Genomic DNA, 22,385 nt, shown 5'->3' with positions numbered 1-22,385 from the left:
ACCACCCGATGCAGTATAGCTGAAACTCACTCCTTTGCACATTTTAAGGCCTCAAGTAGGGCTTAAGTGGTCCATAAACTAGTGCAGAAGGGTGAATTTCCCCCTATACAATATATAATCAATATATGAATAATAAGGTAGCCAATATATGTTTAGGTAACTTGCCACACATGCCACCAAAGCCTGATCTCTGTTGATATAGGATTTCTGTTGCTTGTACATGTCTGGATTTGTCTAGCTTCAACTTCCAGCCATTGAATCCTGATATACCTTCTTTACTAGACTGAGGAGCCCATTATTAAATATTTGTTCCTTATGTAGGTACAAATGCAAAAGTATTTTAACCCCCTCCAACATGGGCCAAAATGTGAGAAAATTCAATTTACAGCCTGAAATGTTTCTGAAAAAAGTGATTAAATGTACACAGAGTTTTATTGAGAGAGCAGCTAAGTGTAAATACACCTCTACCCAGAGGTGAAAGTAAGCCGGTCTGGTCCGGTGTACCGGCAAGAGCCAGTATGCTGTGCCGGACCGCACTGGCTTCCGTGGCAGGGATTTAAAGGGCTCTGGGCTCCCCGGGAGCCCAGAGCCCTTTAAATCCCGCCCACAACTCGGCGCCCGGGCTGGGGCTGGGATTTAAAGGGCTCGGAGCTCCCACGGCTGCGGGGAGCCCAAGCCCTTTAAATCCCCCCCGCAGCTCCAGCAGCTGGGCTGGGGCCGGGATTTAAAGGGCTCAGATCTCCCCACCGCTGCGGGGAGCCCCAAGCCCTTTAAATCCCCCCCGCAGCTCCGGCAGCTGGGCTGGGGCTGGGATTTAAAGGGCTCGGGGCTCCCCACAGCGGCGGGAGCTCCAGGCCCTTTAAATCCCGGCCCCAGCCCGGCAGCTGGGCTCGGGCGGGAATTAAAAAGGCCTGGAGCTCCCGCGGCTGCGGGGAGCCCCGAGTCCTTTAAATCCCCCCCGCAGCTCCGCAGCAGCCGGAGCCCCGGGTCCTTTAATTTGCCCCTGAGCCCCGGGGGCTCCCAGCCACCTCTGCAGCTGGGAGCCCCGGGTTGATTTAAAGGCCCTGGGGCTCCCAGCCACAGCCGGTGCCCCAGGACCTTTAAATCTTGAGAGGCCCCGCCTCTTCCAGTTGAGGCCACGCCTCTTCCAGATGAGGCCACGCCCCCCCCAGGACTCCGGCAGTACCGGTAAATCCTGTAAATTACTTTCACCCCTGCCGCTACCCCGATATAACGCGACCCGATATAACACGAATTCGGATATAACACAGTAAAGCAGCGCTCCAGGGGGGCGGATCAAAGCAAGTTTGATATAACGCGGTTTCACCTATAACGCGGTAAGATCTTTTGGCTCCCGAGGACAGCGTTATATCGGGGTAGAGGTGTATTAAAAGAATGCTGAAGGGAAGCTTGGCTGTAGAGTGGATGGACAATTGGTCTGTATCCAACCATTTTTTTCAGTTATGGAAGGCTGGGGGAAGCTTTTGTTCTTTAAATGGAAGATACATTTTTTTCTGGTTGATCCAAGCACATATTCTTTTTGTGCTGTGCAACACCTGGGGATATAGTAGAGAGTGAGTTGAGGGGAGTTGTGCAATACACAGAATGTACTCTTTTAGGAGGACAGTTCTACTTTTCCCAAGAAAACATCACAGGAATATTGTTACTTGTGTGAAATTCCTGAGCTGACCCAGTTTTTCCTAGCTTGGGTGGCATTATCTTGGTGGTTCAAGCATTAGACACAAGTCAGTTCTAGGGTCAGTATTTTCACTGTTGTTCAAGCATTGCTTGAAAATGCTGACCCCAGAAATGACTTATGTCTAATACAGGGCTATGTTTCCCTTCCCTTGGGAAAAAACCCCATGAATGGGAAAATCCTTTGTGTATACCTCATGTGCTCCAGGGAGGACATACGTGGCTTCAACCACTTTCCTCCTCCCTGATACTGAAAGCAGTGAAGGGCTACTTTCATCCCCAATTTAAGTTAGAGTAACATCAAGGCTGCTGTAACTTGTAATGACCCTCTAGGCCTGAGATCACTGGAATTCCCAGAATGTCTCTAGAATTCCCCATCATGCCTTGAAAACCAAGAACTGTGGCACCATTTTACACACTTAGGGATTGCCTTACACAAGAGGAGGTTCCATCTTGCTCTTTAAGTTAGCTGTTTGTCCTCCTCGTGCTGCCAGGACAGTGCAAAGGGAACAAAATAGGGCCAAGGATCTGGCCCATCGAGTTACAGCTACATTCTCCTTTCAAAGGCTTTATATTAGGGCCGGGGGGCATGGCCTGGAACCCATCCAGAAGATGTGGTGGCAACCATCTCCACCACTGTTGACCTTGGTTTCTGCTTCCTGTACCCCCGGTCCCACCTGGAAGCACAACTTAATGAAGAGTGCTGCTGTCAGTTGCTAACTTCCATGGACCCATTCTCTACACTCCTCTTCCAGAGGCAGTGAAGGTGTGGAGTGGCATTAATGCTAATTAACACCCTTGTGGATATTTTCTATATATCTGGTTCTAAGAGAAGAATGCTGTGGTGAGTGGCTGCTTTCCAGCATCACCCACCTACCCCAAAGTGCCTCCTGAATACCTTCAGAGTCCCACTGCAGACTGTGCCCAAAGGAAGGTTCAGTGGGCTTGGAAGAAGGCTATGCTGGGTCCTCCATTCCCCTCATCCACAGGCTTAGGGTGATTTCAATCAAATTTTACTTGATTTTGCTCCCTTCCTTCATGCCTCACTTTGGAATGGAGCATTAGCTCCACAGTATTAAACTAACTTCTGAATTAAACAGTGTGGAGCAATATGTTAATAATGATAAGTAGGCATGTGAAGTTTTGTTGTTCAACTACATATCTCATCCCACATTGAAAAAGATAAGAAATATCAAGTCTACTTCCTTTAATTTATTAGATCTGTCAGCGGAAAAATAAACATCTAAGATAAGATAATAGTTCTAAATTTTACTTCTTCAGTTAGAGGATGATTTATGGTCCCTTTATTTGCCAGAACAATTTATATAAAGCTTTAGATGCCAGTTCTTCAGCCTTTCTCTGAAGTCTGTATCTATGCAGAACTTTGCTGATATAACACACATTAAATGGTATATAATATAATGCCCTTTTATTTTTTCCTCCCTTTTTTCCTGTCTCATTTTTTAACCAAGGAGGAATTGCTAAGAGAAAACCTAATTTCTTTGTGACAGTTCATGTGAACATGTTTAGTTGTTTGAAGTAATCCAGAAAGCTACACCATTAGGACCTGACCCAAAGCCCATTGAAGTCAGTGGGAGTCTTTCCATTGATTTTAATGGGCTTTGGATCAGGCCCTTTATGTTTAGATATCCCAGCTACAGACAGTGCTGATTGGTTGATACTATGATCTCATTCTCCAAAGCCAAGGTTTTTGGCTAAAAGTATCCTCCTTTTGTAAAATCAAATATTAGTACAAGTTGCGTGTCTCTGGGACCCTGCTGTTTTTTTGTTGGGAGCTCCAATTGAGGAAATATATTCCTTAATTAGGACATGAGAACAGTTGATCAGATCACCACCTTTTAGTGGTGACAGGATGTGCTCTTTTGTAGCGGAAAATAATAGAACTCCCCCTGGGATCATTGTGGCTGATTTAAAATATGGGATAAAATTACAATGGAAAGACTAACTTATATTAAGTGAAATCAAATGGATGGCTATTGACATATATATCTTGCATTCCTGAATTACTTTTTTTATACTGAAGAATGGAAGACTCAATCTCTAAGCCAAAAGAAAAAAAAAGATTGGGCTTTTTATTATTCATAAAATTGAAAAATCTTGGCATGGATAATTGTAGCCGATCTTCAAGTTTTTATATATTCTTTTAGTCTATAATGCTGTAGAACAGGCAAGTTAATATGAAAATTGTTCATCCAGGATTTTTTTGTTAATGTTTTGTCTATTTTTTTTAAAGTTAGGTTTTACTGTATTTTTTGTGTCTGAGTGTCAATAGAACCTTTTCCCATCTGAATGTAATGATGTTAGAAACATGCTGTACTTGGAGCAATATGTTTTATCACACTTGAGCTTGACTCAGCAAACTGGGAAGAAGACCATGCAAACTTCTAGCATATGGGAAAAATTGTGAGCTTGACAAAGAAGCAGTTCAGGAGTTTATATTATTTATTTAGACTGAGCTCTAATGTGTGAAATTTGAAATATTCTGTAAAAATCAAAGACAAACAAAAAAGATGTAAGAAATGACTGGAATATTTACAATTAAAACTCTCTGGCATGTAAAGTAATATAACAAACAAAACACCCCCCACCCCCACCCCCCATCTTAACGCTCTCCTTTCCATTTAAGCTGCCAGAAGTCCAAGGCAAAACTATTAAGTTGGCCATACTCTTCCTTTCTGCTTCAGAATTATGATAGATCCATGTGGGAGCCCTCGTAAATCTGTCATAATTCTGCAGCAGTAAGGCCAACTTAATGCTATTGCCTTAGACTTTTGGCAGCTTAAAGGGAAGAGAGAGGATCAAGATGGGTTTTTTGTTTTGTTTGTTATGTTGCTTTTCATGCCAACAACTTGTAATTGCTAATATTCCAGAGAACTGAAGTCATTTTATTATTTATAATTATTTTAATATTTTTTAAAGGATAAATAATTCACTTACTAAATTGCCTTTATCAGACTTAAAAAGCTGTAGGGCTTGGGTGTGGCCCTAAACTTCATTAAATAATGATGTTTCAGGGCATATCCCCAGCTGGTTTAAATCACTCTAACTCTATTGAAGCCATGGAGCTATGCCAACTTACACAAGCTGTGGATCTGGCCAACAGAGCATGATGTTTGTATGTAATGTATTGCAGCCGGATACACTGTAACCCATTGAATAAAGTGGAAGCAGTGCTGTATAATTTACATCTCTAAATATGACATTATTTGCAGACAAACACAGCCTTGCAGACAAATCCAACCCTTGTATGATGGAGATGTATCAGGGATTCTTGAGTTTATCTCATACCTAAACCCTCTTCAAGGTCTCTTGCTATAAAAGACCAATGTACTTTAAAAAGCTTACTGTCCAGATTTTCTCCAGATGTGTAAGAAAACCTCTGAAATTAACCTGACCTAAATAGCAAGTGATGAAATTTGCATATTCTCCCCAGTACACCAAAATTACAAAGAGACACAATATTTGTGTTCTACTTACCAGCTCTGCATAGTTCTCTGGAATGGAGTAAGTATAAGAATAAGGAAACAGCAGCATCTGGGAATAGGAGTGAATAGTCAAGTATGCCTTGATAGTGGAGAGATTTTTACGAATAAAGTCAGCCAGAGCCTTGGTCTCTTTTTCAGACTCAGGGGCGCTGCCGCAATAAGTGTCATCACATGGTCTTTTCGAGGCACCAACACCTGCAGGGAAGGGCGAATGTTTGTATTTAATGAAACAGAATTATGTTAATGGACCATAAAGGTGGTGATTTACTGTCACCAAAGTTATAGTTAAGACTCTGTAGGCAACCTTAAGTTAGTCCCCTGGAGCATATACTATACATGGAGACAGAATATTTATTATGTGATCACATTCTTTTAGGCAATGTGTCATAGCATTCTGCAAATACTTTTTTTTCTTTCACAGCTACTATATTTGGAGGAATAAAACCACTTCATACATTACTGAAGTAAGTCATCATTTTAAGTAAGTGAATTAATGTATGAGAAGTGAACAATTCTGTTGACCTGCAGTGCTTTATTAGGGACCTTTCCTTGAATGTCTGCTGCATAACACCGGGCACTCCCAGGAATTAGAGTGGAAGTGTAGTGACTGTCACTTTTCTTGCTTCAGTACAATGCTTTCCCCCAGTATGAATTCAGTGCCCACAGAAACTTCCAGACTGACAGCCCTGGTGACAGAAGTCTTCTGTTCATCCTAAGGAACAGGTGTAGCATGCACAACAACGGTGTAAGTTCCCTAAAGTATGTTGATGATGATCCTTCCTCCAGGCCTGGAAGGACCAACTTTAGGAGTGAGAGAAGCATCTTTGTGGAAGCATCCTTTTGATATGTTACATGCTGCACCTTTCAATGTTCAGTTTCATCAAATATTAGGAAATACTTACTGCACCACCCAGCATTAAAATTCCTGTTGGGGTCGGTACCAATGCAGCTGCTGCCAGAGTTTGTGGAACGTGTCTTCCTCCACATGCGGTACTGAAATGGAAAGTGCATGTGAATACTAATGGATAGTTACAGTATTTGACCCATTCAGTGAGATTCTTGTTCAGAAAGAAGAGTGTACATACATTGGTCCAGGTGTAGACGTAGCCATCAATATTAAGGACAGGCAGGATGTAGAAATCCAAGTTGTTGAGAAGACGTGTCATAAGGGTATCACTTCCATAGGTACTAACAGCCTAGATATAGATCAAAGAGAGAGCTGTTGTTTTCATGGAATCAGGAATTGCTGGTGGTTCTGAAATGTATTTTTAAAAGCACAAGTGTGTGTTGTCTTTTGAAACTGATGCATAATCTTTTTACCTGATATGTTTAATATGGGAATTTTTTTAAAAGGCTCTTTGTGCAAACCAGTCCACCAATGTAAATCCAAAAGTGCAAGTATGTTCTTCTGAGGTAGCCTGCTTCATTAAGGGCCTGATCCAAAAGCCACTGAAGTCAATGGGAGTCTTTCCACTGACTTCAGTGGGTTTTGGCTCTGGCCCAAGCACCCTAGAATTAATGATAATAGTTTAGCACTGGAAAGTGATTCCGTACTCTCCATATTCTGACATGTGAGACAGGCTAAAGCTTTGAGATATTTTTAAGTACTGGAAAGAACAAGGAATAAATCCCAAGTTATATCAGTTAGAACCACACTACTGTTTTAAAGCAGCATTATTCATCTAACTTAACATTGCATAGATGAACAAGCACTGATCATGAGCAATGCACTAAATCAGCATGCCAGTGGGCAGACTCAGCTCTCCAAAGAATGACTTCCTATTTAGAGGTATTCAGTGGTCCTGGCCACATATTCTGTAAGGGCTCTTGCATCCCTGTAGTCCACCGTCTTAAAACTTTTTATTTGTATGCAAGAAAATATGCAAGAAAATATCCCATAGAATTGTACAGAGAGGATCCTCCTGAGACATTCAGTACAATAGATACACTTCTGACTCTGGCAAGCTCTCATCACAAACAGTCTCAAAAGCATAGATAATGGAACATTACATGATCTTCCCCACTCCTTTCCTTAGCACACAGAGGCATCATCAAAACTCCTTCACTAAAGCTGTAGGGCCTGATTCTCCACTGCCTTGTGCTTTGTGTGATCATTTACAGATTTACACCTGTATAAAGTGAGTGTAAATGGGGCATAGAAAAGCTGCCATTCTGATCTGGTAGTGTATTGCACTCAGGGCCGGCTCTAGGCACCAGCAAAGCAAGCAGGTGCTTGGGGCAGCAAATTTGCAGGGGCGCAAGAATCCAGCATGAGAGCTGAGAACCAACAGGGAGCCCTGGGAGCTGTAGTTCCTTGGTTAGCTCCCTGCCTATAGAGCCAGCCCTGGAGCAGGGAAAGAACTACATTTCCCAGCACTCCCTTGGCCACAATTAACAGGAAAGGGAGGGGGAAGGAGTGTAGAACTGAAATCTCATGCTGCAGCTTGCTGTAAATGGTAAGGACAGAGCCAGCTCTAGGTTTTTTGCCGCCCCCCACCTCAGCCCTGGGCTCCCCCTGCACCCCTGTGTTGCCCCAGCCCTGGACTCTCCCCCGCCCATACCCCCTGCTGCCCCAGCTCTGGCCCCCACCTGCATCCCCCTGCTGCCCCAGCCCTGGGTTCTCCCCCCACCTGCACCTCCTGCCGCCCCAGCTCTGGCCCCCACCTGCACCTTCTGCCGCCCCAGCCCTGGGCTCTCCCCCAAAGAAAGAATTGGGTGGACTAAATGGACATTGCACCTCTCTATCTGAAGCCTAGCAAGGCAGGTACGTGGATCCCACTAGAATTTAAAATGAAAAGTAAGGGAGGGGAGGCTCTACTAGACTGGGCAGCTTTAGATACAGTACCAGGCACGTAGGAGGATTTCCACTTCTGAGCCATGGAAGCAGAAATTGACTTTTCTTTTCCAGATTTAGCTAATATTCAGAAAGGGAATCCAGCACCTGCCTTCCAGATTTGAACACCCTCAAAATTCAGGAGTGCTCAAGCTCAATTTGGGCAGCTGTTACTTCATTTCTCCCAAATCAAATATACTGATCCACTGTAACTTGCTGTAGGAAAAAGTAGAATAAATTGAGCAAGAAATGCTTCCCAGTGGTTATTAGGACTGGAATTGCTATTTTCAACAGCCATTGCTTTATTATTATTATTTTATTTTTAAGTTTTAGTTTTATTTGTTTAAAAGGAAGACAGTGATATTGCATTGGCAAATTCCCCATAGAAACAAAGAATGGAACAAAAGAATAATAAAGGCACCTCAACTTTTCCTCATTTATGTAGGACAGTCTTATAATATGCATCCAGATAGCCTTCAATCACACAAGCTGAAAATTGTTCCACTTTACTGCAGTTCTGTAACCATATGGGAACCAATCCTGTCTGTGTTCATCCAGAATTCCTGCTGAATGACCCGCCCTGGGAGCGAGTTACCAGTGACCCAGGGCTGGGGCGGCAGGAGGGTGCAGTGGGGGGGCAGCCAAAATTTTTTTTGCTTGGGGCAGCAAAAAACCTAGAGCCAGCCCTGATTGCACTCATGTTTCCCTCACTTTGCACACATGTGCATGACTACACGGGGTGCAAAGCAGTTGAGAATCAGGCCTGTAGTTTGTTGACTGATAAACAGTGTTCAAAAGCAGATTATGGTTACTGGGAGAACTGGTGCTTCTTCCTGCCTTTTGCATATTCTCTAACTCAGCTCATGCCTCAGAGCCTCCCGGGGTGGGGGGCAAGTGGGGCAATTTGCCCCGGGCCCTTGTGGGCCCCCACGAGAGTTTTTCGGGGGCCCTGGAGCGGGGTCCTTCATTCACTCCGGGGGCCCCGGAAAACTCTTGCGGGGCCTGGGCCCCCGGAGCTTCTTCCCCTCTGGGTCTTCGGCAGCAGTTCGGCGGCGGGGGGTCCTTCCGCTCCGGGACCCGCCGCCAAAGTGCCCTGAAGACCCGCGGCGGGGGGTCCTTCTGCCCCAAGGCCCGCCGCCGAAGTGCCGGGTCTTCGGCGGCGGGGTCCCCCTGCCGCCGAAGACCCCAGGCCCCCTGAATCCTCTGGGCGGCCCTGTCATGCCTTTCCTTTCTGCTTTTGGACATTTGTGTCCAGTAGCACTTTTAAATAAACAAAAGAGGATCATAATGTTAAAGTACTTCCTCCCTCCCCAAAACCACTGAAGAAAGTCATCACCTTCAGTCAAGTACATTCATATATTGACTGTTTCAGCTAACCCCCCCACCCCCAATGATTGTAGTAAAAATAATTGCTAAAAGAAAAATGGTAACAGGTACTATCTTCAGTTTTACTGGGAGATAAAGAGATCACTTTCCCATCTGCTTGTCACTTTCTATTTCCATTGCTCCTTATGCAAAACTACATGGATGTCTCTCGGAGGACAGGAAGATTAGCCACGTCACCACTATGTCTATGCTAGCATGAGCCAATCAAATGCATTGGTTTTCCTTTGTTTGGATTTTAACTATCTCCTGCTGCTTCTGTTTTAAAACCTTTAAATGTAGGAATTTTTATAAAATTTGAGAATTAAGCAGAATGGAGTTGCTTTTTAAAGATTATTCTACTGAAGAGGAGTGTATCTTTTTCCCTTTAGAGGAGGCTGTGTGTATAGTGTTCATCAGCATTCCCTACCTATGTAGTGTTAGGAGATGAGAGAGAGAATAGAAACTTATATTTCTTTTAAGAATTCATAAAGCAAGCATGGAGTGAACCTCACTTCACGTGTGAGTCTCATGTACTAGAAGGTGATGCTTTCTAGTTACAGAAAAATGTTATTTCTTATTATATGTAACAAATTACATTTAATGGTAAGAAGTGGTAACTGTTTAAGGCAAATAATACCAACATTATTATTTTCCTCCCCCTGAATACAACATTTAGGGAGCTGTCTTCCCAGCCTTTGATTACATTTCCATAATCTTCTTATTTTGTTTAGGTGAAGAAAAGCTTCCACCCCTTCTCTTTCTTTTTTTGGAGAAATAGAATGATTCCAAGGAACCCGGGAATATGAAGCATTAGGAAGACAGGCATCCATCCTACTTCTATAATGTACACTCAGATGCCTTCTACAGTTTACCTTGACTTCTCCCATTCTTTAAAACCACACACAGGGCTGAATTCTGAACCATTGAATTCAGTGTCAAAACTTCTACACCACAAACTGAGCCAGGAACATGACTGGATTTGTAGTGTTACAATAGTGTTATAATAATATAGACATGAAGCAGATTCATTGGTTTGTCCATCTATCACCTCTCTATATATACATATATGCCCAGGAGATTCTAGTCATACCTACCACAGTGAGAATGAGTAGCTCATTTCTTTTAAATAATTTTAATGGAAATTAAAGGGCAATACTTAAAACCGCAAAGCAAACTTGAGTGGTTGCCTTGGGATTCCCCTGGCAGACAGCCAGAATAGCCTGCACTATGCCTCTGCCTCCCAGCCTTGTCCCTGGTGTAGTGGATGTGGCCAGTGACAAGAGGCAGCCCAGATTGCAGCAATTCCTGGATGTTGGAATGGCCCCCTCAGGGGTCATCACATCCCTGAGGCATCCTGATGCTCTTTGTTTCCACAAGCTGCTCAGGTATCAAATGGCCAGTCCTGAGGATCCGGCCCACAGTGTGTATACACTTCACATCAAGGGGAGAATGGAGCCCAAGTTGTATATTTCCAACCCAAATCCAAAATCAGAGAATAAAATTAGAAAGCACTGGATTAGAAACTGCCAAGGACTGAACTGCAAGAGATCGTATTATTGTATTTGTTTCACGTGTGTTACAGTCTGTGTCAGTTTCCTCTAAAGTTGATTTATTTTGTGAAAACTCTTTTTTGTTACTGAGTTTACCAACCTCTTTCACAAACCACTGGCAGAATGCAGGGGAGATCCACTCTCTTGCATGGAAACCACAATCCATAAAGATGGCCTTTTTGTTTGAACCACTTTTCCCCACCTATAGTAAATAAAATGTCATGAAAAAACAACCTATTTGGTGTACAAATTATTAATATTCTGTCTCCAGACTAGTGACTCTAAAGGTGAAACTTGACAGCAGTATGAGCTATATTCCTTGATTAAATTGAAAACCTAATACTAACAAAGTACATTTTTGCCCTTCTGGACAATTAAGTTGTTCAAGTTAAAATAGTACAATCCTATTTGCTTTATTTTTTATTAACGCAGACATGACCATATTTTCACAGAATATTTCATTACTACACAGTATTGGTAGATTTCTTATGATAGTATTATTAGTTGAAAAGACCAAGTTGGCTATATACATTCTAGTGAATGCTGGTGCTGTTTTGGGGAAGTAATTTTGTCTCTTTCTCCATCTCCCCCATTCCCCCCCCCCCATTTATTTCTTGGTATCTTATTTATTCATAAGAGTTACGTGACAGAAAATGATATCTGAAGAAGATAGAGAAATTGGGTTTGTTTCCTGTGCCAGATAGACTGACATTTATAGATCTCTTTATAGTAAGTGGGTTTACAAACAACAGATGGCATGAACAATTACATAAAGGTAAATTATAATTTACATTGCTCACAGGAATGTGGTTAAATTTATAGGTCTGAACTTCCAAAATATTTATTATGGGTTTCACTCTATAAACCCTTTACCTTAAATCAAAAGGATAAAAATTCACAATAAAAGTAGCTCTCAAAATCTGTTTTGATTTCCTAGAGGATTTATAATACATGTCAGAGTTAGTGATGCCTTAATAAATATTGTAATTTTATTATTTTTACAAGAACCGACCAGACTGTTAAAAAGAAATTAAAAACAATCACCTTCAGGAGGTATATGGGCCGTCCCTGAAATGTAGTCCCGATCTGAGTGCGGGAGACAAGGTTTGCGTTCTGAGCAGCAATGTCAGCAGTCCAAGCAGCTATCTGTTTAATACAACCATTAAGTTAAATGGCATCTCTAACCCCAGTTCCAAAGCAATTAATGAATGAAGAGTGTAGCATATTTATAGACTTTACCGTTTCCCAGTTGTTGTATTTTTCATAATTGTGTCCAGCAGCACGAACATTGCTGTCAAACTGAGCATCAAGTACCGTCTTCAGGTTGTCGATCAGAATTCTGCAATAAACCCACAGTGATATCAAATATAGAAAGAAGACTTGTCAGTGGGGTGAAATTGTCCAGAAAATTTGACTTCCCCTGCTGGACAAAACATTGGGCAGATGGCATTGATCTACCATTTGGAACTACAGTGATTCTGAAATGAAGTGTTTGGGTTGGGACTACATTCCTGACCACAATGTATGGTGAATTCACATCTAGACTAATTTTGCCTTATGTTCTGCTCCAAGGATGGGCTCTTCTTGGCCAGCAGCTGTCCACCAGGTCAGCTCTTTTCTCCCAACCCTCCACAGTGCAAGCTCTTTTGGGTCAGCTGCAGGGAAGTTAACAGCCGCCTTTTCTCCATGCTCTAAGGATAAGCTCATGGAGCAAGTGCTCTTCCTCTGTGAGCAGCCCACTCCCCTTCACCGCAGTGTGAGCTTATGCGGCCATCATTTTCTTGCTTGTGGACATGGGCTTCTAGAGAACGGGGCCTTTTTTGAGTTGATAACACAGAATGACATTTGCCCCATAATGTCACAACATGATGATGAAACATCCCAATGCATTGAAAAGGCACCACTGAGCAAAGATCTGTAAAATGGTAACCCTCGCTCTGTCAAACCAAACTCCCAGTGTTCAGGTGTGGTTTGGCAGCCTCATAGTGCCAATGGACTGAACAATAATCCTAGCTCTACTATATTTGTTGTATGCTGGCTGCAGCAAGGTGAATGCAGTCTTCCAACAAACAAACATCACACAGGCAATGAAGTCTGCCTCTGATTGGATCTCTGCCACTCACCTTTCCCATGGACTGAGACTCATGAATAAGGTTTATCATCAGACAGTACCTTGGGACAGTTTGCTTTTATTCCAGCTACTCTAACTTTTGTTTTCCCAGCGCTTGTCTTACCCTGAATAGCAAGAGGGTCAAAAATTGCAAAAACAATATGTTCTTGATCAAAGTGATCTGGATAGAAGAGCGAGAGGTCAATTTGCTGTGCAACACCAGCCTTCATAACAAACACTTGAACTGGTTGCATTGACATAATTTCAGGGCACTGCAGCTGCAGATCAAAGAATTGTATTTACTTTGGCTGTCACAAGGACATTCTGCTGAAGTTTGTCAGGGACACCCTGCGACCCTCATGGCCTCACAATCAGAAGACAGGTGCATGAACTTGTGCAAATTCATGTATATTGTAGGAAATTCTAGCACATACCAGTATAACTCCCTTGCTAAAGAGAAAATCTTACTTTCAATGGATTCTTATGCTATAAGGGGGCAGTAAGAGCACTGAAAATAATCTTTTTAAGAACTATAATTATATTTTTATTGCCAAAATATATGGGTCTTTCCTTCATAGGGCTACTCTGAATATGTCAGAAATACAATTATAGCGGCAAGTGCAGCATTAATAGCTCTGCTGTGGTTTCCTTAAGACTTGAAAAAGAAACCGTTTGGTCTTTTAATGTCTTTTAATGAAATAACGTTACTACCACTGATAACTACTGAGGTCTCTGCTTTAATATTAGTGGTAATTTTTTTGTAAATGTCCCATTAGCATTAGTTATTTTGCATACATTTGTCTTATGATATGTTAAGGGGCTCCAGTAAAGGTCTCCAGGGATGGATTCTTAACAGATTGAAAACACAGATTTAGCAGATTAAACGGACTAATTTAATGAGAGCTGCATGATCTAGTAGGAAGGAGTTTGATCTAGTGAACCGAGCATGGGGCTGTGAGCCAAAAGCTTGTCTACCCTAATCCAGCTCTGCCACTTGACTTGGTGTTTGTTTCTGTATGTTGGTAAAATGAGATAATACTCACTTACCCACTATACAATTAATGGTCCACATATATCCATATGTTCCAGCTGTTTTGTACTACTATGGTGACACAAGTCAGCCATAAACCTTATTAGGGAAAAAAGGTGGGCGAGGTAATATCTTTTATTGGACCAACTTTTGTTGGTAAGGGAAACAAACTTTCGAGCTTACACAGAGCTCTTCTTCACGAAAGCTTATGCTCAAATAAATTTGTTAGTCTCTAAGGTGCCACAAGTACTCCTGTTCTTTTTGCGGATACAGACTAACATGGCTGCTACTCTGAAACCTTCAGAAAACTTGTCTCTCACCAACAGAAGTTGGTCCAATAAAAGATATTACTTCACCCACCTTGGGTCTCTCATATCCTGGCACCGACATGGCTACAACTATACTCCATAAATCTTATTGGCAGCTGCCCCAGAGTGGCACAAAGGAGCCAGAACATATTGCTGATCCTGGCTCAGTATTTGCATAGTGATTTGAAAATATAAATTACAGGTGGGATTTTCAAAGGCGCCTAAATGATTTAGCAGCACAAGTCCTTCACTGTGTGGGCATGAGGACTATCAGAATTCTTCCATCCTGCTTGAGTGCTGCTGTGATATCTCTTAGGAGCTTCTGGGACTGAATAGTACTGCATCAGATATATTGGAAGACTTTGTAAGAAGTTATATGTATGGTCCCCTTACAACTTCATGACGATAACTGGATCCAGGACCTATTTGGAGGGACTGATTATTTACTCTTCTCCTTAGAGCATTATTTAAGTGTGGAACTTCCTTGAGATCAATAGGGGACTTGAAAATTTATATAATACTGCAACTGTTCCACCTAAGGCCTGATCTGACTTGTATTCAAGTCAGTGGAAAGATTCCAAGTGACTTCAGGAGGAGGAAGCATTAACTGAAGGCACTGCACCCAAGAGATCTTTTCCTGGATTAAATAAGAATAGGATGACTAATTTGCTGAATTTCTAACCATCAAAGACATTGTGTAATGCAGAGACAAGGTGGGTGAGGTAATATCTTTCATTGGACAATGTCTTTTGGTGAAAGAGACAAGCTTTCAAGCCACACAAAGCTCTGCAGCCATTCAATAATAAATAGATGAGTTGAATCAATATTCTTTGTTGTAAGTAAATCACATTGCTCAAGGTGTTGTATTGGACAGATTGTTTCAGAAAGCGCCATGGGATTATTTTGGAAACAGATGGGTCTGTGAAATCTAGGTTTTCTAACTCCTGGATACTAGTTTTATGATGATAATTAAAAATAAATGAAAACATTGTTTGTGTGAGGAAACCTCTTGCAGTCTCACTGAACTGCTGTGTGTCCTTTGGCAATTCACTTCAATTTGCTGGACCTCTGTCTTTTCCTGCCTTTTGTCTATTTTGACTTTTTATACTGTAAACTCTTCAAATCTCTTACTATATGTTTTACAAAGTCTACCTATCGTGGGCAGCGGGTGAGCCCCTGGCTTGGGGAGGCCGGCCTGCCCCTTCTGCCCGGGGCTCTGCCACTGCCACCGGAGCCCAGAGCCTCCACCCACGCTGCGGCTGCCAGCCCCCCCCCGGCTCCAGCCCCAGACCACCCGAGCACCTCCAGCTGCAGAGCACTGGGAGGGCAGGCGGTGCAGGACCCCCCATCCGAAGTGCCAGACGGGCAGCATGCCCTCCCATCCCCAGAGTGCCAGGTGGGTGGGCGTCGAAGCCCCCAGCGTCCCCAGCCCCAGAGTGCTGGGCAGGTGGGCGGCGTGGCCCTCAGCCCCGGAGCGCCGGGCGGAGTCTCTGGCCGCAAGCCGACCCCCATAAGTCCCAGCCCAGAGCCCCGGCCACAGGGGAAGAGCCGCCCATAGCAGAGCGCTGGGAAGCAGGAGGAAGTCTGGGGGCAGAGCGTGAGCGGGGCCATGCAGGGCTGTGTTAGGGGAGGCTCAGCCTCCCCCAGCCTTTGATACCCGCTGCCCATGACCCTAATCCTAATTGCAGCCTCTAGGGGCTACAATAATAATTAATAATTAATTAATAAACATCTTAACTAACAATTATGGCCTTTCTGTTGTGGGAGGGCTGTTATGGGAATGGCTTTCTGTTATGGGAGGGTTGGCTGGGTAAATTTTCCTCTGTATTTACCCTTCTTACATTCAAAATATCAAATAAGAAAAAAACATACTCATATTCCACTCCCCTCTGCTCCAGGAGACGCTCAACATCAGAGGACTTGTCCGCTTCAACTCGGAAATCAACTCTCATTTCTGGTTTTACTTGTGTGATGGTGTCTGGATTCCAGAAATCAATCTGAAAAGTGGAACAGATGAAAATATATACATATGTGATTACGATTGTTAGGTTGGTATCTATGGCTCGATAGTGATAATATGGTAAACTTCATTAACTCAAGACAGCACCAGGGCTATATTCCATTGATCTACCTAAGTTTTCCAAAATTAAACAAAATCACATGGAAAATTAACTACAATGATTGTATTCGGGCACGTAGTTCACACATTGTGAGATGTAGTTTTGCTCAGATGGCAGTGACAGCTTTCCAAGATTTCAGTTCAGCAAAGTACTTAAGCATATGTTTAAGAGCTTTTAATGGACTGGGGCCTAAGGCAGGAGATGAGCATGCAGGTTCAAAGACAACTTCTGGACAAATGTGTATGTCCATCTGAGGAGTGAGTAAATTAGAAATATCATCTTTCATATATTTTTAAGAACAAAAGAGACGATTATGATCATCAAGTGAGACCTCCTGCATAACACAGGCCACAGACTCTTTTCCAGGAAGTTCTCCAGCAAGACCATAAGTCCTGTTTGAGCTATAGCACATCTTTGAGAAAAATATCCAGTCTTGATTTCAAGATGTCAAGTGTAGAAAATCCACCATGTCTCTAAATAAGTTGTTCCAATGATTAATTATAATCAATAATGAATTAATAATTATTAAAATGGAAAATGACTGCCTAGGAAGGAGTACTGTGGAAAGGGACCTGGTGGTCATAGTGGATCACAAGCTAAATATGCGTCAACAGTGTAACACTGTTGCAAAAAAAGCAAACTTCATTCTGGGATGTATTAGCAGAAGTGTTGTAAGCAAGACACAAGAAGTAATTCTTCTGCTCTACTCTGCGCTGATTAGGCCTCAACTGGAGTATTGTGTCCAGTTCTGGTTGCCACATTTCAGGAAAGATGTGGACAAATTGGAGAAAGTCCAGAGAAGAGCAACAAAAATGATCAAAGGTCTAGAAAACATGACCTATGAGGGAAGATTAAAAAAACTGTGTTTGTTTAGTCTGGCAAAGAGAAGACTGAGCGGGGGACTTGATAGTTTTCAAGTACATAAAAGGTTGTTACAAGGAGGAGAAGGGAGAAAATTTGTTCTCCTTAACCTCTGAGGATAGGATAAGAAGCAATGCGCTTAAATTGCAGCAAGGATGGTTTAGGTTGGACATTAGGAAAACTTACTGTCGGGGTAGTTAAGCACTGGAATAAATTGCCAAGGGAGCTTGTTGAATCTCTGTCATTGGAGATTTTAAAGAGCAGGTTAGACAAGCACCTGTCAGGGATGGTCTAGATAATACTTAGTCTTGCCTTGAGTACAAAGGACTGGACTAGAAGACATCCCGAGGTCCCTTCCAGTCCTACAATTCTATGATTCTATCTTAACTGTTAAAACTTTCTGCCTTTTTAATACTCTGAATGTATCTATTTTCAACTTCTGAGCATTATAGCTTATTAAGCCTTCCTCTACAAGTTTAAAGAGCACTCTACTAACTGAAATCTCTTTCCCATGATCAAGTTACTCCTTAACCTTATTTTAGATAAACTAAATAGATTGGGCTTATGTCTCTCACTATAAAGGCAAGTTTTATAGACCTTGGATCATTCTTTTAGCTCTTTTCCAACCCCTTTACAATTTTTCATCATTCTTTTTGAAGAGTGAACACTGGAACTATCCACAGTATTATAGTAATGGTCTCACTAATGCCAAGTGTGATCCTCTTGCAGCCAAAACTCTTGATTTCAGTGAGAATTTTGTCTATATGAGGACTGTAGGATTGGGCACTTAGGCCCTGATCCTGCAATAAACTCAATGTGGATAGAACCCTATTAATGTCATCAGGGCCGGCTCTAGCGTTTACCCCAAGCAGGGAGGAAAAAAAAAAAGCCACGATCGGCGGCAACTCTAGCGCTGCTTCATTCTATGGCGGCAATTCGGCGGGACTGAACTGCCAGATGTGCTGCCCCCCTCTTCATTGGCCGCCCCAGGCACCTGCTTGCTATGCTGGTGCCTGGAGCCGGCCCTGAACGTCAGTGGGGCTCTGCATGGGCTCAGTGGTCTGACTTTGGATAGCTGCTTGTAGGCTTAGGTCCATAGGCCAGTGGTCCCCAAACTGTGGGCTGTGCCCCCCTAGGGGGTCATGGAGGAACGTTCGGGGGGCATGTGGTGGAGCTGGAGCCAGCACCCACAGGGGGCGGGGAGGGAGTGCCATGCTTCCAGCCCCACTCTGCTCCCAGCCCAGCTCTGCTACCAGCCTCGCTCCTCCCCCAACTCTGTTCAGACCCCAGTCCTGCTCTGCCTCCAGGCCCAGCTCTGCTTTCACTCCCTCTCTGCCCCCAGACCAGCTCTGCCCCCAGCCGCAGCTCCGCTCTGCCCCCTGGTCCACTCCCAACTGTCCTCTGCCCTCATTACCTCTCTGCCCCCAGCTCCACTCTGTCCCCTGTTCTACCCCCAGCCCGGCTCTGTCTGTGCCTAGCCCCAGCTCCTCCCCCATCCCCAGTTCTGCCCCCAGCTCTGCCTTTAGCCCAAGTTCCTCTGCTGAGGAAGCCTTGGCTGTGCAGAAATGGAGGGGGGGCAACAGATTTCACTACTGGGGGAGGAGGGAACTGAAAAAGTTTCAGAGGGCTAGCCGTGTTAGTCTGTATCAGCAAAAACAACGAGGAGTCCTTGTGGCACCTTAGAGACTAACAAATTTATTTGGGCATAAGCTTTCATGGGCTAGAACCTACTTCATCAGATGCATGGAGTGGAAAATACAGGAGCAGGTATAAATATATGAAAGGATGGGAGTTGCCTTACCAAGTGTGAGGTCAATCTAACAAGACAAATCAATTAACAGCAGGATACCAAGGGAGGAAAATAACTTTTGAAGTGGTAATGAGAGTGGCTCATTTCAGACAGTTGACAAGAAGGTGTGAGTCACAGTAGGTGGAAATTAGTATTGGGGAAATTAGGTTTAGGTTTTGTAATGATCCAACCATTCCCAGTCTTTATTCAGGCCTAGTTTGCAAATTAATTCCAGTTCTGCAGTTTCACGTTGGAGTCTGTTTTTGAAGTTTTTTTGTTGAAGAATTGCCACTTTTAGGTCTGTTATTGAGTGACCAGAGAGATTGAGGTGTTCTCCTACTGGTTTTTGAATGTTATGATTCCTGATGTCAGATTTGTGTCCATTTATTCTTTTGCATAGAGACTGTCTGGTTTGGCCAATGTACATGAAAGCTTATGCCCAAATAAATTTGTTAGTCTCTAAGGTGCCACAGGGACTCCTCGTTCTTTGTGGTGAAAAAGTTTGAGCACCGCTGCCATAGGGGCTATATTTGTATTTATACCTTAAGGTGTATACATTTTGCCTGGGACTAAATAAGCCTACTTGCATGAGTAAAGGCTACTGATGTGACTAAAGACATTTCTAAAGCATCTTTTTCCTTAGAATCTAAGCAATGAACAAAATATTATTACCTTGGGGATTACAATAATGTAAATGGAGTGCTGTCATCTAAATATACAATGATAAATGTGTGTTCACTATTTAAGATTTATAACTTTCTCTTCCTAACAGTAATAAAAAATAAATCACATCTTTTGTTGTTTCTGTTGCTGCTCTATTTATTTATTTATTTATTTATTTTTATTTTACTTGCACTTGTGTCAACCCATTCCTTAAGTGAATATTGCTTACTATGCTGTTTCCTCACAGTTTGTAATTTCAAGCATAGTTCAAAGTTTTTTTTCTCTTTTTGAAGGATTTCAGGGGGGAAGTTTTGGCTAGCATAAATGTTTTAAAGCACAGGCAACTCTGATTCCAATAACAACAAACAAGTATATTTCATTTGGAATAGTAATTTTTGATGCAAAGATTACTATAGTTTTCTTGGTCCTTTTGTAGTCAATATTGTCACTTCCTGATAACCAAGTCTGCTGTTTTATGGGCACCAGCATGTTTTCCCCATTATTACTGTATACAGAATAAATATAATTCATGCAAATAATTAATAAATTTAATAACTACCTTTTACAACAGATAAGACCAGCTTCTGCATTCTTTATGCACCTATTCAGATCAATGCGAATTCTGGGTTCAAAGTATCTGCAGAATTGAGCCTACAGAGTATCTCTAGTCCACAGGAGCACTGTACACATACTGTACATAAATTGGTGAGATGGAGATCACTGTGTTTATAAATAATTTGGGGCCTGATTCAGTAAATCTGGTACAAGGTGCAAATTGTACCTGTTTCCTTTCCCCAGATGGAGGGGTTAAGTCCCGAGAGGACTGGTGGTGGTACGTCCACAAACTTCCCTTGGGTTTACTGTTTGGAGAAGTCAGTTTTCAATCTCACTGGTGGCTTCATTAAAGTCCTATTAGTAAAGGTTGCTGTGCAAGGAGCCAATTCACCATCTTTCCTGGCTATGCCCCCTCTCTGGCCATCACCTCCCTAAGTATAAGGGAGGTTTGTGGCTGGTGTGTCCATCCATGAATGCTGTATTTGTGTGTGAGCTAACTGTTATCCCAAAATTGGTTACTAGTCCTGACTGTCAACTATTTTGGCCATAATTTTGCATAGATTTTTGATTTTCATTTTTTAGGAAAAAAAAAACCAGCCCTCTAATTTAATTCCTTTATAAGGCACACTTGAAAGAAAGTATGGCATGTTAATTTATATAATGAGGATGAGGAGGCAGTGGCACACCAATAGCCTTGCCTTCTCATATGATATCACCCTATTGCTGGTGATAGCGCCTCCACTTCTGCATATCATTAAAAATGTCATGTTTTCATCTCACCGACGATGGCATTTTTTCTTTCCACAGCTATTTTACTACATCAAAGCTGAAGGGAAGTATTGAAAACACATTTGCTGTCTTTATTATTTTTTCTCACGTCATCGTCATGTCATCATATATCTACATCAAGGTCAGTAAAAAAACAGGCAGCTTGATTGGGCATGGTAGGAAGCTTTAAAGAAAATCCAAGGAAGAAAATATACTGCACGAGAGGCTAAAGGAAAGTTGAAGTTGGATGTGAGCCTAGTTTTTTAGGTTATTTCTAAGTGAACAAATTCTGTTGTAACTATTAAGTTAAAACCACTGGAAACTGGAATTTTCATGTGGTGTTTAGCATAACACGTATTCAAAAGTATCGTACCGTACATTTTTTCTCTTGTTTTTTAGAGTCTGTTGCATTATGTGCTTTAACATGCATCTTGGATTATTCAGCTAGATTTTCTAGAAATGTGTTTATTTAGCTCCTATCTTGTGACCTAGTCCTGCTCCCTCAACAGGAAAATTCATTGACTTGAATGGACTCAGGATCAGGCTTCTAATTCAGCGGTACGATATACAGTATTTCTTAGATCAGTATTGGTAAAACAAAAGAGCTTTAAATTACAGTCTATTCCCCCACCCAATTCCATCTTATTTACCTGCATGTTGCCAGCCAAGTTGTTGAGGAATTCTACCTGCTCTTCATTGTGTGGTGTTACACGAAACACCTTCTCTCTTGGCGGTGGAGGAGGTGGGAGAAAAAGGCATGATTAAAACAGGCAGATCAGCTAAGAGAGTTTTGTTTAGCAAAAAAGTACCAGTTTAACCTTAATTTGAATTCTTACCCATCAAAATGGTGACTGTGAAGTGGAGCTGAAGCAGCTGCGGCACCTACAAGAACCAATACAGCCCACATTTTTTTAGAAGTAAAGGGCGTGTGATTATTCTCATCGGCTTTTATAATCCAGTTTATCCTGCTCATTACTAATCACACAGCAAAGCAGCCCTTCATTAGCTGATTGATTATTCTCCTGTCCTTGTTTTATCTGTACACTGTTTATGATCTGTGTATTTTGTTGCACACCTGTGGAAACAGAGCTGAGAGTCTCACAGCTGGCTCAGGGTGCTCACCACTAAAACTGGATGACCTATTCATAGTGGAGAATTTATATGATGAATCTTGCTCTTTTTTTTCACTTGTGAATTACTGGTGAACAATTTTCATGAATTTTTATTCAAAG

General features: G+C 42.4%; 1 protein-coding gene across 1 annotated transcript in view; it reads right to left on the bottom strand.

The window, feature by feature from the left end:
• The window catches only part of LOC135883486 (carboxypeptidase B-like), a 29,262-nt gene extending 7,136 nt beyond the window's left edge, over window positions 1-22,126 (bottom strand). Inside the window, exons 1-9 of the mRNA XM_065410627.1 lie at window positions 21,990-22,126; window positions 21,804-21,879; window positions 16,270-16,394; window positions 12,189-12,288; window positions 11,994-12,095; window positions 11,050-11,151; window positions 6,287-6,397; window positions 6,104-6,194; window positions 5,194-5,396 (exon numbers count right to left, since the gene is read on the bottom strand). Of these exons, the coding sequence (XP_065266699.1) occupies window positions 5,194-5,396; window positions 6,104-6,194; window positions 6,287-6,397; window positions 11,050-11,151; window positions 11,994-12,095; window positions 12,189-12,288; window positions 16,270-16,394; window positions 21,804-21,879; window positions 21,990-22,126 (1,047 nt within the window). The remainder of the gene's footprint in view (window positions 1-5,193; window positions 5,397-6,103; window positions 6,195-6,286; window positions 6,398-11,049; window positions 11,152-11,993; window positions 12,096-12,188; window positions 12,289-16,269; window positions 16,395-21,803; window positions 21,880-21,989) is intronic.
• Window positions 22,127-22,385: the final 259 nt, after the last annotated feature.

This window comes from Emys orbicularis, chromosome 9, assembly GCF_028017835.1.
Source record: "Emys orbicularis isolate rEmyOrb1 chromosome 9, rEmyOrb1.hap1, whole genome shotgun sequence".
Classification (NCBI taxonomy): domain Eukaryota; kingdom Metazoa; phylum Chordata; order Testudines; family Emydidae; genus Emys; species Emys orbicularis.
This window is presented reverse-complemented; position numbering and strand designations above follow the sequence as displayed.